The sequence below is a fragment of the Alligator mississippiensis genome, chromosome 1 (assembly GCF_030867095.1).
Source record: "Alligator mississippiensis isolate rAllMis1 chromosome 1, rAllMis1, whole genome shotgun sequence".
Lineage (NCBI taxonomy): Eukaryota > Metazoa > Chordata > Crocodylia > Alligatoridae > Alligator > Alligator mississippiensis.
The window spans coordinates 193,373,361-193,388,392 of NC_081824.1; the positions used below are offsets into that span (position 1 = coordinate 193,373,361).

At 42.9% G+C, this 15,032-nt stretch overlaps 1 protein-coding gene across 1 annotated transcript in view; it reads left to right on the forward strand.

Moving 5' to 3' along the window:
- The first annotated feature begins 6,358 nt into the window (after positions 1 to 6,358).
- Positions 6,359 to 15,032, forward strand: part of EML4 (EMAP like 4) — a 232,190-nt gene continuing 223,516 nt past the window's right edge. Inside the window, exon 1 of the mRNA XM_014598136.3 lies at positions 6,359 to 6,547. Coding sequence (XP_014453622.1) covers positions 6,523 to 6,547 — 25 coding nt within the window. The 5' untranslated portion in view covers positions 6,359 to 6,522. The remainder of the gene's footprint in view (positions 6,548 to 15,032) is intronic.

Below are 15,032 nucleotides of genomic sequence, written 5' to 3' on the forward strand. Positions count from 1 at the left end.
CCCAGCTGTTTCTGTGTTTTGCATGCCCAATTGCTGCCCCTTCCCCCTGCACTCCGCCAGCTGCTGCTTTCAGCACTTCCATGCCTGTGGCTGTCATGGCTCCTCTCCACCCCGCACAGGCTGCTCTGGCCCTGAGGACTGGGGCAATCATCCGCAGTCCTCCTCTGCCTCCCACTTTCACCCCCCCCCGCCCTTCTTATCTGAATTTCCTTCCAGCACAGGAAGGCAGAAACAGCCCCAGGGGCCCAGGCCAGAACTCTGCTCAGCACAAGGCTTCTGGCTGGAGGAAGAGGGGCTGGGTCCACCGGGCCTTATTTTTGCAGCCTCTTGATGCTGCCAGCAGCTTCCCCTGGGTCCTAACGCTCCTGGCTTCTGTCAACTTTGACAGGTAGCCAGGAGCAGATAAATATTAATTTTCTAATTTTTTAGGGGCCCCGCAGGCCAGATAGGATGGCCTGGTGGGCTGGATCCAGCCTGTGGGCTGTATTGTGCCTACCCCTGGTTTAGTCCCTTAACTCTATTTAACATATTTTTAATGTCAGATTGCTATATAAAATAATTATTTTTAGTAAAATTGAAGATGTGTTTTGTTCAGTGCTTCAGTAACATGGTCATCTTGCATTCAAAACAGCTACGACTCAAGAGTTTGCCTCTGTTCTTGCCTCTGCAACAGGACTGTGTGCATAACAAGGCATATGTCTATACTGATAGTTAAATTTGACTTTATTGCTGTTGTGCTTCAGTGGTAGAATCTGTCTGCCATGCAGGAGACCCAGATTCAATTCCTGCATGCACCTGAAACTACAACCCTCAAGGCTCTGAATGTCTGGTCTCAGTCCAGCCTTTGAATTCAGTCTAAAGAGGGGATGTAAGGTCTGAGTAACCTCCACTCCTGCCTAGGTGCCAGTATTGAAGGCGATCTCTCACGGATATAGCCCTGAAGACACCCACTAACCATCTACACTGAAAACCCTTAAGCTTTCCCCGCTTAGTAGGAGACCAGTCTATACCCCAATGGCTCTCTTGAGTGTCATGGCCTGGGGTCAAACCTGCCCCTCTCTACAGTGTAGTTCAAATTCACCCAATTGCTGTATGCTGCAAGGAAAGGAAATTTCTTAGCAACAATTCTATATTATTGCCTTCCAGCCATTCTCCATCTCAGTATTGACACTTTTATTCCTGAGAGAAACTAGCCAAAAGCCAACTACAAACACACCTAATTGAAGTTAATTTGCTAGCTTCAGCAACATCTAGATTCAAATCAGGACACAAGGCAGAAAGAGTTTTAGTAGAAATGATGAATGATTTTCTGCTACCCATAGATGAATGGCCTCTTGGACCTCTGAAAACTTTTTGATACTGTAGATCATGAGATAGTGTTGTCTCACTTCAGACAGGTAGTAGGGGCCAAGGGGATGCCCTAAAATAAGTTATTTCTGGAAGAATACAACCTGAAAATGGGAAACTGCACCTCCATGAGAACATTCCCAACTTGGAGAGTTCCTCATAAAACAGTTCTCTCCAGACTTATTCAACATGTATATGCAACTACTGGCTGAACTGGTAAGATGACCTGGTCAGCCTGGGGGCAAATGCCCACAGCTTGCTGGGATTTCTGCAGCAGGAATAATGGTGGTAATCCCCATGGATCCCTGAGGTGATACAGGTGTCAGTAAAGCCAATGTTGCTTGCCCTGATGTTGAAATTCTGGATAGGGGTCTTAACAGTGGCTTGTTTAATCAGCATCACGGCAGGCAGTGGTAATATTAACCTCTACATCTGCTTGAGCTGAGACAAAAGCTTGGGCAGCCAAGGGGTTAATGCTGATGTTGTTTGCCCCACTGCTGGAGGTGGGTTCACATCTGGCCCACAAGGAATCCCACAGCCCAAATCCAACCCATGGGGCCAAATAAACTTAACAACCCTGCTTTACTGCATACAAGCACACAACCCATGAAGATGACAGAATCTGGTCATGGATGAAGAACAGTTGTTTGAAGGTGTGACAAAGCTGATGCTAATAGGTAGAGGAATGCTGCATCATAAATTTACAGCTATAGCATGGTCTCTTTTGATTGAAGGTACATGCTCATTTTTAGTCACTTCAGTCCATGTAGGAGTGCTCTTGGTTTATTTGCTGACAGTAACTCTTCGGGATAACAACCAAAAGACTCTATTCCATCCTGGCAGAAATTAACTTGGGCTTCAACTGTAAATGCTGTAGTCACTTTTTATATGGACTAAAGCAGAACAATATTTAGACCTGGGCATAATGTCAATAGGCCTAAGGGAATTCCACCTGGTACAGAATGCTATGTGTGTTTGCTGTAACATGTGCCAGTAGTGAAACTAACAGGGGAGGGAAAAAATAGCTGCCACTGCTACCCTGTACACTGCCACTGACCTGATAGACTTTTACCATGTGCTACCACAAGCAAATCAGGCCCATCTCCCACTCTCTATTTTGGCTTTTGTTCAACTACTCAATAAAATAGAAGGTCTCTTCAGGCACTCAATGGACTGGGCTGGGATTTCCTCAAAGATTGCCTACAATATGGGATGAAGACTGTGTTTAACAACCTTGTCCCTCTGCTGTAGGGGTGGATTCAGTGGGAGAGGGGAGAGCGTTTGGTGGTGTGCCGGCAGCCACCCTTTACCCCAACCCAGCACCCTCTGCAGCCACTCCCTGCAGACGGAGCTCCTGGAAGCAGGTGCAGGAAGGGTGGGAGGGGACCTGCCTTCAGGACTCATCCACTGCTGTTGCTGTCCCTGGCTGACCCGAGGCCTGGGAGGAACCTCAGGGCCATTCCTGGCTCAGTCTCACCAGGGACTATGGGGAGCAGCAGTGTGGAATATCAGGCTCACCAGGGGAGAGCAAAAGCAGATGATCCCCTTTCCTGTGCCTGTTCCCTGCCACCCCAATGTGCCAGTCTGGGGGCTTCAGCTGTGCCTCACCCTCTCCATGTGCCTTTGGCTGTGCCTCATTCTTTCTCCATGATAAAGCAAACATGGGTTGTATATGCTGTCTCCCTCTTTTTAAAATCCAGGACTTGCCTACGTTATGGTGCACTAGAATGTATATAGAATAAGGGCAAAGCACATCTGTATAAGGCTCTTTTGGGGATTGATTTGAGACTGCAGAATTTATTTGCACAGTAATTAGGGACTATTACCAACTCCATCAGCTTTTGCTCCAAATACAAAGTTGCAGTTATTTAAAATTGCTTTCTCTAGCATAAACATGCAGCAGCACAAACATTTAAAGAAAATATATTCCTGTCAAAACAAGACACAACACTGTATATACATTTCTTTCTCCTGAGAAATTGAATGACATCTGACAGGTGTCAGTTGTTCTGCTTAATGCGCTACTGAAAGGCCCACAGGTACTACAGTGATAAAATTGGATTAAGAATGTATGTAGAATAGAATAGAAATCTTTTAGCAATAGTCTGTGTTCCAAGGGGAGCTTCACCTAGTTCTCCAAATCTGCATTGCAGGGCAGATGAAGGGACTGCATGAAGCCTGGTGCTCTTGGATGTAGGAGAGGTCTCCCATGCACAGTTAGAATATTAGTTAGAGTCATAATATTAATTCTATGCTTCAAGAAACAAAACTTCTGGTTTGTTATTCAAATAGGACACAACCATCACAAAAGTGACCAAATCACTCAAAGCAGTGTGCTAACCACATCAGCAACATATTGTGGCTTCCATTTGTGAAATACCAGTGTTTATATTAAATTTAGCAAATTGATTTTTGATTATTGGACCTGGAATGTAATAACATTAATTAAGAAAAAATACTTGAGGGAAGGTAAATAACATTCTCAAGGGTGAAATTAGGCCACTGCAGAGGCTGTTTGTATGCTGCCCCTACCTGAGGGAGTCCTAGGAAAGTGTGCTGCATGCCTGTGTTGGGTTAAGTGGCAGAAAGGGCCATGCATATGAGAATCTTAGAACCAGTTTTTTTTACTTATAGTTCCTTTAATTTACCTTTAAGCAGCCTCATAATTTCCCAGAAATACAGAGATCATGTTTAAATAGACAAATGGAAAAAGAAAACATAATTGTTAACATACAAAAATGCTATTCCCCTAGGGGTGTTTGTGTTTCAGTTTCTTCAACAGCATTGTCTGAACTGGACCATATGGTCAGCACTTCTTAGAGAGCCTAGCACATACTCTCCCTGGTAGCTCATGGACCCTCAAAAGGCTGGACCCTAGCACTGCAGTGTTTTTAGGAGGCAAAAAGTCACCATGGGAATCTGAGAGCTTGAATAAAGCTTGAAATACTGAACCACCACCACTACCACTACCACCACCACCTTGCGGATTAGTGTTTCTCCACCTTTTTGGACTCAAGGCACCAATCACTGGCCTCAAGGGCACCCCTCATGGGGACTTGAGGCCCCCTCCAAAACTTTTGTGAATTGAGTGGCACTCCATTTCAAAATCAAATGTTTATATTACAGTGCTTACCTCCTTACACAGGAGCAAGACGGTAGGGAGTGGGGGATTGTTCAGGCAGGGATAAACCTGAACCTGGCTTACCAGGTTGGTTTATCTGCCTACCTCCTTCTCCTTCTCTTATCTCCAGTTTACCTTGGAGTCACCCTCCATTGAACCATCCATACAAAGGACACAGCAGGAAGACAAAAGCAAAGGTGAGCACTTGTAAAAACAATGGATTCAAGCTCACCAACTTGAAATGGGGAGCTAGCACCCTCAACCATCCAAACCACTACTCTGGCTCTCAGCTTCTCCTCTGCTGAGTATACATGCCCAGTATGGGAGAGAGCCATACGTGTTAAGTGCTTTGACCCCATTCTGAATGATAGCTGCTGATGGATCACAGGTAGTCTGAAGCTTACTGGCCTGAACAGTGTGTACCTGTTGCCTGGCATTGCTTTGTCTGACATCAGAAGAACAGGGGCCAGCAGGACAGAATGATCGAGACAAACTGAAGATTTGAGACACCTGCTGTATGACCATCCTGCAGCACACAAATGACTGAAGCCACGCATGAGCTTCCTCACCAGCACTCAACCTCTGGATGCCACACCCAAAGAGACACCATTACAGATGTGGAACGAGAGGCTGAAGAAAATACCTGACAGCGAAAAAATGGACATTCCAGCAGGCGAGTCCTTTCCACAGGGGACTAACAAACCACGGCAAAGGTGGCAACATCTCAACCACTTATGTGCCAGAGTTGGACGCTCCAAAGAACTAACGAAGTGGGGCCATACCACTGGTTCAGGCACCTGCTGCAGTGCCCACTATGTGAAGATACGTACAATGGAAGACCTGGCAAAGTAAAATAAACGAGCATAAATATGCATAAAAATAAGTGGTCAAATGTGGTACAGAGACAGGAGACCACTCATCTCCTCACACCTCTCAGCACCCTTCAAAGGATCTGGCTGCACCCCTGGGTGCCCTGACAATTGCTGACAATTGCTGCTGTGGATACTCTAGATAATCTAAGTACCTCTGTGAGGAGATACTTCCTCCCTCCCCCACTGTTTTTCCCAACTATTTAAATTGGTCTAATAAAAGATATTGGATTTACCCAAAGAACCTTGCCTGCCTGCGTCCTTAGACCATCCCCGCTACAACCTGTATCCCTCCCCCAGACTCACCCTCTCCCTGAAGCATTGGCGATGCGTAGGGGTGCATGCGGGTGCACGTGCCCCCTGAGATTGGCCGCCCCCCACCTTGATGACGCTGCCAGCGGCATATGTGGGCGGCCTCCGCTCAACACCCACCTCAGGACAAGTCACTGCGGCTGCCTGTGGGTGGTCCCCTCTGGCTGCTGCCATGCCCCCCACCCCCAGGAGGCATTCCTGGCCTGAAGAAGGGTCTTGGTGCCCGAAAGCTTGCAAAGAACAATTTTTCCAACTATTTAGTTGGTCTAATAGAAGCGATGGCATCTACCCAAGGAACCTTGCCTGCCTCACACCCCGACAACACTTCAAAGGGGGGGAACCCAAGAAACGAACAAAACCAGGATAGATTTCCACCCCCCCAGGGAACAGGAGGGGAAAGCGGAGCTGATGTGGAAGGCTGAGCAAGGAGCAGGCAGGGAAGCGGTGGGTGGGGAGATCCCACAGGAGCAAGCACTTAAGGGCAAGGGGGGCGCCTAGAACAGATCACTGAGTCAGGGGCAAGAGAAGCGGGGCCAGGCCGGGATGGGTGGGGGCAGCCCCCAGGCCCAGGGGCCGAGCGGGGCCCCTAGCACCAGCCCCGCGGGCTCCGGGGAGGGCCTGCAGGGGAAGCCGGAGCTGCCAAGGCGGGCGGAGTCGGAAGCACGAAAGCACTGGGCGCTCTGGGCGGTCCCGACAGCGGCAGGAGGAGCCGGCGCCGGGGTCGCCGAGCTGTGACTGGGCAGCAGCAGCAGCAGCAGCAGCAGCCGGAGCGGAGCCCGGGCCACTTAGCGTATCCCCGCGCCCCTCGCCGCCGCTCTGCGGGCGCATGCCCCTGTCTCCGCGGGCTGCAGCGCCCGCTCGCCCCGACGCAAGATGGACGGGTTCGCCGGCAGCCTGGGTGAGTGTCTGCCCGCGGCTCCTCTCCGCCGCGGGGCCCCGGTGGGCGCATCCCTCAGCCGAGCTGCCAGGTGGCTGCCCCGCACGGGAGGCGCGAGAGCTTGGGCTGTCCTGCGGGGCCCCGCGTAGCCCCCGCCGCGCTGCAGCGGAGGGAGAGTGCGGGCGAGCAGGTGGTTTGGCACTGGGTGCCGTGCGGGGCGAGGGCACGGGCACGGGCAGATCCCGGGGGCTTTTGCCCACACGCGAGTAACAAGCAGGAGGGACCGGGGCGGCCGGATTGGCGGGGAGCACCCGGCTCTGAACGCTGCCATTGTGACGCTGCCGGGTTCGCCCCGCTCTTCTTCCCCGGCCCATTCATCGCGCCCCCCGGGCGGCTCGGGCCCCATCAAGCGGGGTCGCGGTCGCTTGAGGCAGGGGGCAGCACCTGAACCCCGAGGCCACCGGGCCTGGGGCTTGCACGCATCCTGCCTGCCTGGACCTGGGCACTCCAGACCCACAGGTCGAGGAGGGAAGATTCTTGCCAGGTGGCAGAGCCGCACAGGGTTGATCTAGTTGGGGATGCTCCTACCTGGAGCAGGGAGATGGGGTCCTGAAGTCCCTCCCAACCTTCATTTTCTCAGGCTCTGTGATTCTGCCCACCCAAGAGAATCACAAGGGTTCTGTGATTTTGCTCATTCAAGTTTTGGGACTTGACTATTGGGCTCTGGAAGTGATTTGGGTTTGATACAGATCAGATAAAAGAAAAAGAAAGCGTGTCCTGAAGTTTCTCAAAGAGCTGCAGTTTCCTCAGGCAACTTCTTGCCTTGCTTTGTGATGGCGGTGAAATTTGACATTTAAAGGTCAGTGGCCGGGCAGAGACAACGGCAGAGTTACAGTTTTACGGGCGCAGAGGACCTTCAGCTCTCGTTGAAGGGACACCAACACGAAGTAGGGTCCGTGGCAGCCAAGCAGATCAAAGCTGTTTCAGCTACAAGTGCCCTTGTACTATTATTGTTTTTTCCTTTGCCACCTGTTTGTAAATTTACTTACGTATTTATGTATGGGGGTGAGGTGAAATTTTTCTGTTGGCGTTTTTTTTTTTGTCTTGCCTTTTCTTTCTGTGGGAAAGACGCACACAAACCGATTGCTTAAGTGAGCGCTCTGCAGAAGCATACTTTGTCAAGGCACTGGGATGTTTTGCAAGCTTGGGGCTGAGCTCCTGACAAGAGAAATGCTGGGCCACATATTCGGATTACCAGTGCTCTGCTGACTTCACTTAAGCTATGATAAATGGGGGGTTTGACCCACTGATATGCAATACAGATCTTTCAAAGTATCAATTTCTCCCCTTCCCCAGTTTCTGATAATCACTCATCCTGTTAGGAGTTACTTGCAACAAAAAGGTAAAAGACTTTCCCAAATTAATGGTTGTGGTTTTTTTGTTTGTTTGTTTGTTTAAGATGGAGGTATTCCTGAAAATGTGGGTGCGTATTTTAAGCTACAGAATTTGAGCACATTAATGCTTCATTTTCATTCAAATGACAGCAACTCAGGATAAGCTTACTTGAATATCACATTATCTGAACAGTTAAAGACAGCGGAAAATAATAAGAATAAACATCCTGAATACGAATAAAATGGCCTGATTAAGAGCATACATAAAAAGACAAATCATTCTAGTTCATATATATACATTTATATAGTCTAGCTGCTAAAAATGAGTTGATGTCTCTATAAGGGTTTGATTGTTAGCTCAGTTTCATATTCCTACTGTGAAATCCATAATAATTGTAAATCCTTCTCAATTCTCTGGAAAAAGTTACTCATTTAAAATGCTTTTGAGTGTGATCCTAACCTTTTAGGTTTTTGAAATGTCTACTCTGGCATTTTGGGCATCTGCCCAAACCAAACGGGTATACCATAATTAACAGTGCACTATTTTGAAGTTGGCTGTCTGCCTGACACACTATACTTTCTCAAATAATTTTCATGGTCACTTCATGCCTTGTGATCAAAAAGTGACACATGAGGAAATTATAAGGGTTCTGTTCCCATTTTTAACAGGAAAAATTGTGCCTGTGGGTGACACATGCAAATGTGATACAGTTAATATTTATGAGCATCTTTACTCAGTGGGGAAATTGATCAGCATATCAAAGAAGAGTAATAATACTGTTTTAACCCATGAAGTACTAGCCATAGAATCCTAGTGTGTTTAAGACTGTTAGAGAGTTGCTTTTTATTTCTAATGACATGAAATACAATGTTTGACACAGATTCTAAAAGTGTCTTTGTTTTATGAGCAATTTTACTAAGGCATTAATTTGACTTTGGTCAGATACTGCAGAACTTTAATCTCCAGTAGGCCTATAAAACCTGATCTCACTTGCATAAATAATGGGATACAGAATTTTTTTTTACCATTGTTTGGTCAGGATGGAAACATAGTGATCATGACTGTGTTAAAATTTAATAAGGCTTCAGCTCAGCTCAACATGCTTTTTTATCACATAGAATGTAATCTAACATCCGTCCTTAATTGGCCTTTGATTTTTTTTTTCAAGGAAACATTGATTTATACCAATTTTCTAGGATTTGGTTGAGGAAATTCTTGGAATATTTATCTTTGAAGTATGAAACTATATAACCATTCTATTTTTTATTCAAGTCATGCTGCTTGTTTTTTTTTTCTGTGACTGAGAGCATTTGTGAATTGCACTTGCTGAAAATCTATCTGCGGTAAGCTTGCAAAGCTGTATGAATTGTTCAAGATCTTAAATATATCTATTTAAAATATAATGGCCTAATATTAATTAGTTGTTTAATAACTACCTTATAAGAAGGTCATAACTTAACTAGGAATTGCAAGAATTTTATGGGGTGATACCATTTGTTGGACCAACTTATATTTGGTCCAGTATCTTTATTTTAGACAAACTGTTAGGTACAAGGTAACCTTAAGTTGGTGAGAGAGAAAAAAGTTAGTTTTCTGCTATTTAAACTGCTTTAGTTAGACTTTCTGCGTATACGTGTTTGCTATGCCAGTCATGCAAGCTTGTTACAGGGAAGGTTGTCCTATTAATGCCTCCTCTCGTTATCTTGGAAGTAAAAATTATTACAGATTTTTGCCCTTTAGCAAAAAAAAAATGCAGAAATACTTTTTAACTTGTCTCTTGCAATTGAAAATACTACACACAGCTGGGTTTTTGTTGTTGTGGTTTGGGTTTTTTTTGGCTTTCTTGTTGAAACTTTTATGAGAATAAGCAGGTCAGAGAAACCCACTCTATATATAATTTTTGAAACACTTTATACTTACTGCATGTGAGTCTAAATTCTATTACAAATTAACCTCCACAGGGGAGGCAGGTGCCAATTTCTTCTTAAAACAGAATGCTGAAATCCTTGTTTCAGAACTTCACAGGGTTTTGAAGGTCACTATCATGCAGAGTAATCAGAGGTGGGATGTTTATAAAATATCTTCAACAGCATCAGGATTACAGATTGAATTGAGTTTATTTACACTTTTCATAGTCCTTTTCAAATGCACCCATGAAGTGATAAGCCCGGCTTCTGGCACTGCGGTCTGGGTAGAAGTATACAGTCCAAATGCTTTCAGATTGGTTCTCTGCATCTGCAGCTCCTTGTTTCTTTGTTTTGTATACGCAGCAGGTCCACCTGTAAGCTCTTTCATTCCAGATCAAAGAAAGGCCTGTTTAAAACTATTCAAATACACCATTTTTTAAACAAATAAATAAATAAATAATGAATTTCTTCAAAACCTAAAACATATAGTACAAAGGTAAAAAGCAATAAAAAGCCATTACCCATTAGTTTTATGTACACTTTTAATCTTTTCTTGCTGCTTTTGTGAGTTCTCCTCAAACCTAGTAACCCTTAGTCCTAGCAAGGGGAAAGCAGGCTCTCCTGCTTGCTTTTCTGGCCTCGGTATGTCTCTTCCTTGGCCCATTAGCTCTTATTGACACTCTGTGGGCTGTCTCCTACTGGTCACTCAATACTCCACTTGTAGGCCTGAGGTCCTGTAATGTTTGATGTATTTTCCTTTGATCCCACACTTAATTTTGGAAAGAGTACACCATTTGCAACTGCCTGAAGCCCAGATAGAAATTGTTCCCATATGTACAGATTTTTTTCTCATTTCCTCCAAAACTGTTACTTGTGTCATTAAAAAACTGCTTTGATGGAACTCTCTGGCATCATACACAAACAGACAGAAGCCATATTTCTCAGTCCATCACAAACGTGTTATGACAATATAGTATTAAGTACACCCTGGGCACATCTACACTTTGCCCTATGGTGACACAGCAATGTGATATGTCGCTGTATGGTGCTCTGTGGCGATGTAATGATCACATGGGTCTACACATGATTGCCAGCTAGGTTGCCATAGCGGTCCCCGGTTATATAGTGTGCCGCTATGGCAACGTAGCAGCGAAATTTAACCACGCACCACATGCACAGTGCAATAACAACCTGTACTGTGCCATGCTTTAGTGCTTCCAAAAAGAAGTACTGAAGCATGGTGCCGTATCATAGTCTCCATATGGCAACATGTAGACGCTCCTTTTAAATAGAATCTCTCCAGTGATGGGGATTTGTCAGAATGGTAGTACATCAACATAAAATGAAGCACACTCTCATTCTTACTAATTCAGGCTTATGTTTAGAGGCATTTGTACCTGGTAGTCTGTACCCAGAAGTCCAGACAGACTTTTATTGAAAAACTTATTAAAATGTTATCTTTTTTAATAAAAATATATTAATTAAATCCGAATCTGCTTTAAGAGCAAACCAGAAGAGTAATTTGGGATCAGCAAAACTTGTAGGTGGGTTCTAATGTGCCATATCCTTCAGAGAAACGAGGAGGAAAGAAAACCATAATGGCTGCAACATAAGGTTTCTATTATCTAATATTACCGAGAACTGAATTAGAAAGTAATGTGTAAATTTTTTATACAATGTATGGAATTTGTGTGCCTGTCCTCCTTTACTAAATACATAGTAGAGAGGGGTGATAGCATTAGTGACTGGAGTAGCTGCCAAATGTTTTCCCAAGTGACCTTCAATCCTCCCTTTTCTTTCTCTTCTCTGTTTCCTGTGCCATGTGCCCTAGCTGCACAATGAATTACTAGGAAATCTTTATATTTTACTATTGGCCTTCAGCCAGTCCTTCTCCTACACTCCTTTTCCTCCCCTTTCTATATTGGGTATCTATCCAGAAATATCCTTCTTGTCTTGTTTTCTTTGCATCTGTGAAGTGTCATGAGCTTGCTAGTTAAAATTTGTGGTAGTTCTTAAGTAAAAGCAACTCATTTTTCCCCTTCCAGTGTGGCTTCCAGCAGTCACTAACCTTGTCTGCCTCTAAAGCACTTTCCTCCCCTCCCCTGTCTAGTCCTTTCCTTAGGATTAGTTCCATTGCTATCAGTGTACCTACACTCACCATGTAGCAGGGAAAATGAACCAGGTCTTCAATTAACAGTATGCTATTAAGTTAGGAGAACCATCGAAGCAGGTCGTTTTGAAAGAAAAGCTCTCTAGTTATTTCTCTTGATTTCAGTTTATTGACTATATATGAAATCATTCTACCAGGTAGTTGCCACATTAAATGAAACCACTGCTGATTGCCTTTTTATTGGGGCCTCTCTGTAAATATAATTAAAAGTGTGTTTTTAGCTCGGTTAGTTGGATGTATCATAGAATTTGGGAAACTTTTTATTTCCCTTTCATCAGCTACTGAAAGAAAAAATACACTGCAGCAAGTTGGAAAAGTGGAGCTATTTTTCATTTAGGGCTTTATGCAATTTGTGTGTGGGCATTCAGATAAAAGACGATGGTCCAAGACCGGCTAGCAGACACAGCTGGTAGAGCAGGGAGTCATTAATAACAGAATAGCAGTGTGTGTGAGAGGGACCAAACCAGATACAAAGGTAGAATTTGAGGAAGAGACAGTGGAGAAAGATTACAGGCCTGTATTTATAGCTAAATCTGAGTACATGTAGCCTTTTTATTCTCTTTTTCCACCCATTTTTTAAGATCTTTCTTTTTTTGTAATAGCTGTTCATGCTATGTGCCATTAGTGAATGTCACAATGCTCCTCTTGACCTCTCCTTTCCATCCCAAACTTCCTTTCTTCGTTGGATGCCTTAGTTCTAAGAGGGGGTTGCCCTTTTTATTTATCCCCAACGCTTTCAGACTTCTTCACCAAATAAAGCTGTCTGTCTCTCAGGATTTCTTACACATTGGTTCCTGGATTACTCTGACACTTAGAAAAATCAGATCTGGTCTCCATTTCCTTTCATTTACTTTCTAAGATAGTGCTGCTGCTTGAGGCAAATAGTGAGAATTCCAGTTCTTTCTCCAACGGCGAAGGTTTGTACAGCTGTTGTTCCTAGCTTTTGGTAAAATTGGCTGTGTGGCCTTGTATCTCTTCAGTGGACCATTTACATAACAGTAAATTTATCTTCCTCAGAGGAGTTGCCCCATTGTGAGTAAGAGGATTTATTTTCTTGACCTCTTGATTGCAAGTAGAGGGGTAGGGCAACATATGATGTTCTAAACCTGGTTTGAGAGATCAGTCTTTATTGCAGAAAATCAGGTTTTGAAAAAGTATGTCACTAGCTTTGCTTGAAGGTATTGTAGTTATTCATAATTTAATACAGTACTCTCCTGACCATGAATTATTTTATTGCCATCTACCTTTTGTTCCAGAGAGCAGCACACACTTAGAAATGCTATTCCATCTTAAATCTAGCTTCCACTATTCTTCCTGGTCTAGTTGGGGATTTAAAACAGTTCTAGTTTCTTTTTATTAGGTTGTTCTTTATGTTTTACTATATTTTGGGCTTGTGTAAACACTTTTTTAATGCATCAAGGTAAATTTGCATGGTTTCCTAGTCCTCTAGGAAGACTGGAGAGTTAAGGCCCAATGGATAAACTAAGGAGACTCTCAATTACTTGTAAACCCCTAATTTGGCTAAAGTCATAACTGATGTTTGGCTAAATTATTTTTTCATGATTTCATTTGAATTTAGATGAAAAATATTTTGGTTTGGACTGCAATATCCATCTTCATTGTTTGGAAAATATATATACACACACATAATGAAACTGATTGTAAATACAAGTGTAATACTTTTTTAATTTTTTCATTGTCAAGGTAATCTGAGCTAAATGGAGAAAGTATACAGATACAAAAAAATTAATGAGCTCTTTATTTAATTTTCTCCACTAGTTTTAATCTAAAATAATGTTAGAATCATGACTGAGGGGATTTGTTTTAAAATGAAAAAGTGTGTATTAAATATATAATTAATAGCAGAACAGTACCAATGCTTGCATATTTAGTTGAGTCAGAAATCTCAAACATACAAAACTGTAATAGTAAAGTTAGGCAGGTTAACACTTTCCCAACCCACACTGTTTTGTTTTCTTCTTTGGAAGGCACAGAGCAAGATGCTATTGAACTTCAGGGATCTTTTGTTGAAGATAATAAATTGATTTTCACAAAACAGAGCATATGGTTACTCAGAACTTTGAAATTCAGCAGAGTTCTGTATCAAGCTGATGGCAATGAGGAAGTCATTTTAATACAGGCATCTCATTGTTCTATGCTAGATATAATATCCCCAAATTAACCAAAATCATTATAATTTGCATATTTATTTTAAGCTTTATCTCTTGGTTTTATATATAAATAGACAAACTTTTTGATAATGTGGTGTTGTGGACTGAAATATTTAGGCTACAGCTAAACTAATTCCTTCATAGAAGTACTAGAATTTTGGAGATGACCAACTGGAATAGAAAAAAAGAGGTGCCTGGAAATTTTAATTTTTACATATAATTAGTGCAATATAGTTGTGGTGAAACAATAATTTTAGGCAAAATAGAATTCTTAGATCACTGTTAAATGTGCATGTATACACTCTCAGTTTATAGATTAAATATCTATCTGTCTACCTATCTATCTATATATTGCAAATGTTTACTCTTTAACTTAAATCTCCAAAATGTTTCAAGTATATGTATGGTAAGTAGATTTAGCCAAAATCTATTAGCATATTTCTTCTTATTTGAACAGATGGATTATTAAAACCTTAATAAGGCCTCAGAACAGCAGAATATCACTTCAATGGAAAGTTTCAAAGCTCAGTTTATCTAATATTGTTTATCTTCTTAAAAAAAAAACAGAAAATCAGTGACACTTTTGAAATTTTACAGTTGTATAACCTCCCCCTGAGTGTGTTTTATAAACCCTGTAGGAGATACCCAAAGAAAAGTTAGTGGTTCATATTCTTGCAATGCCTATATTCAAATCCTAAAGTTGCCCCGTTTAAAATTATGATTTAGTAGCAATTCAGAAATATGCATCATTTTTATAAGAAAAATAAAAACAAAATTCAGTCATTTTACTATTGTTGTTATAGCACAGAAGAGAGGTGAGACTCCATACAGCAGCTTCACAGTATTTCCAGAACAGCAGTATT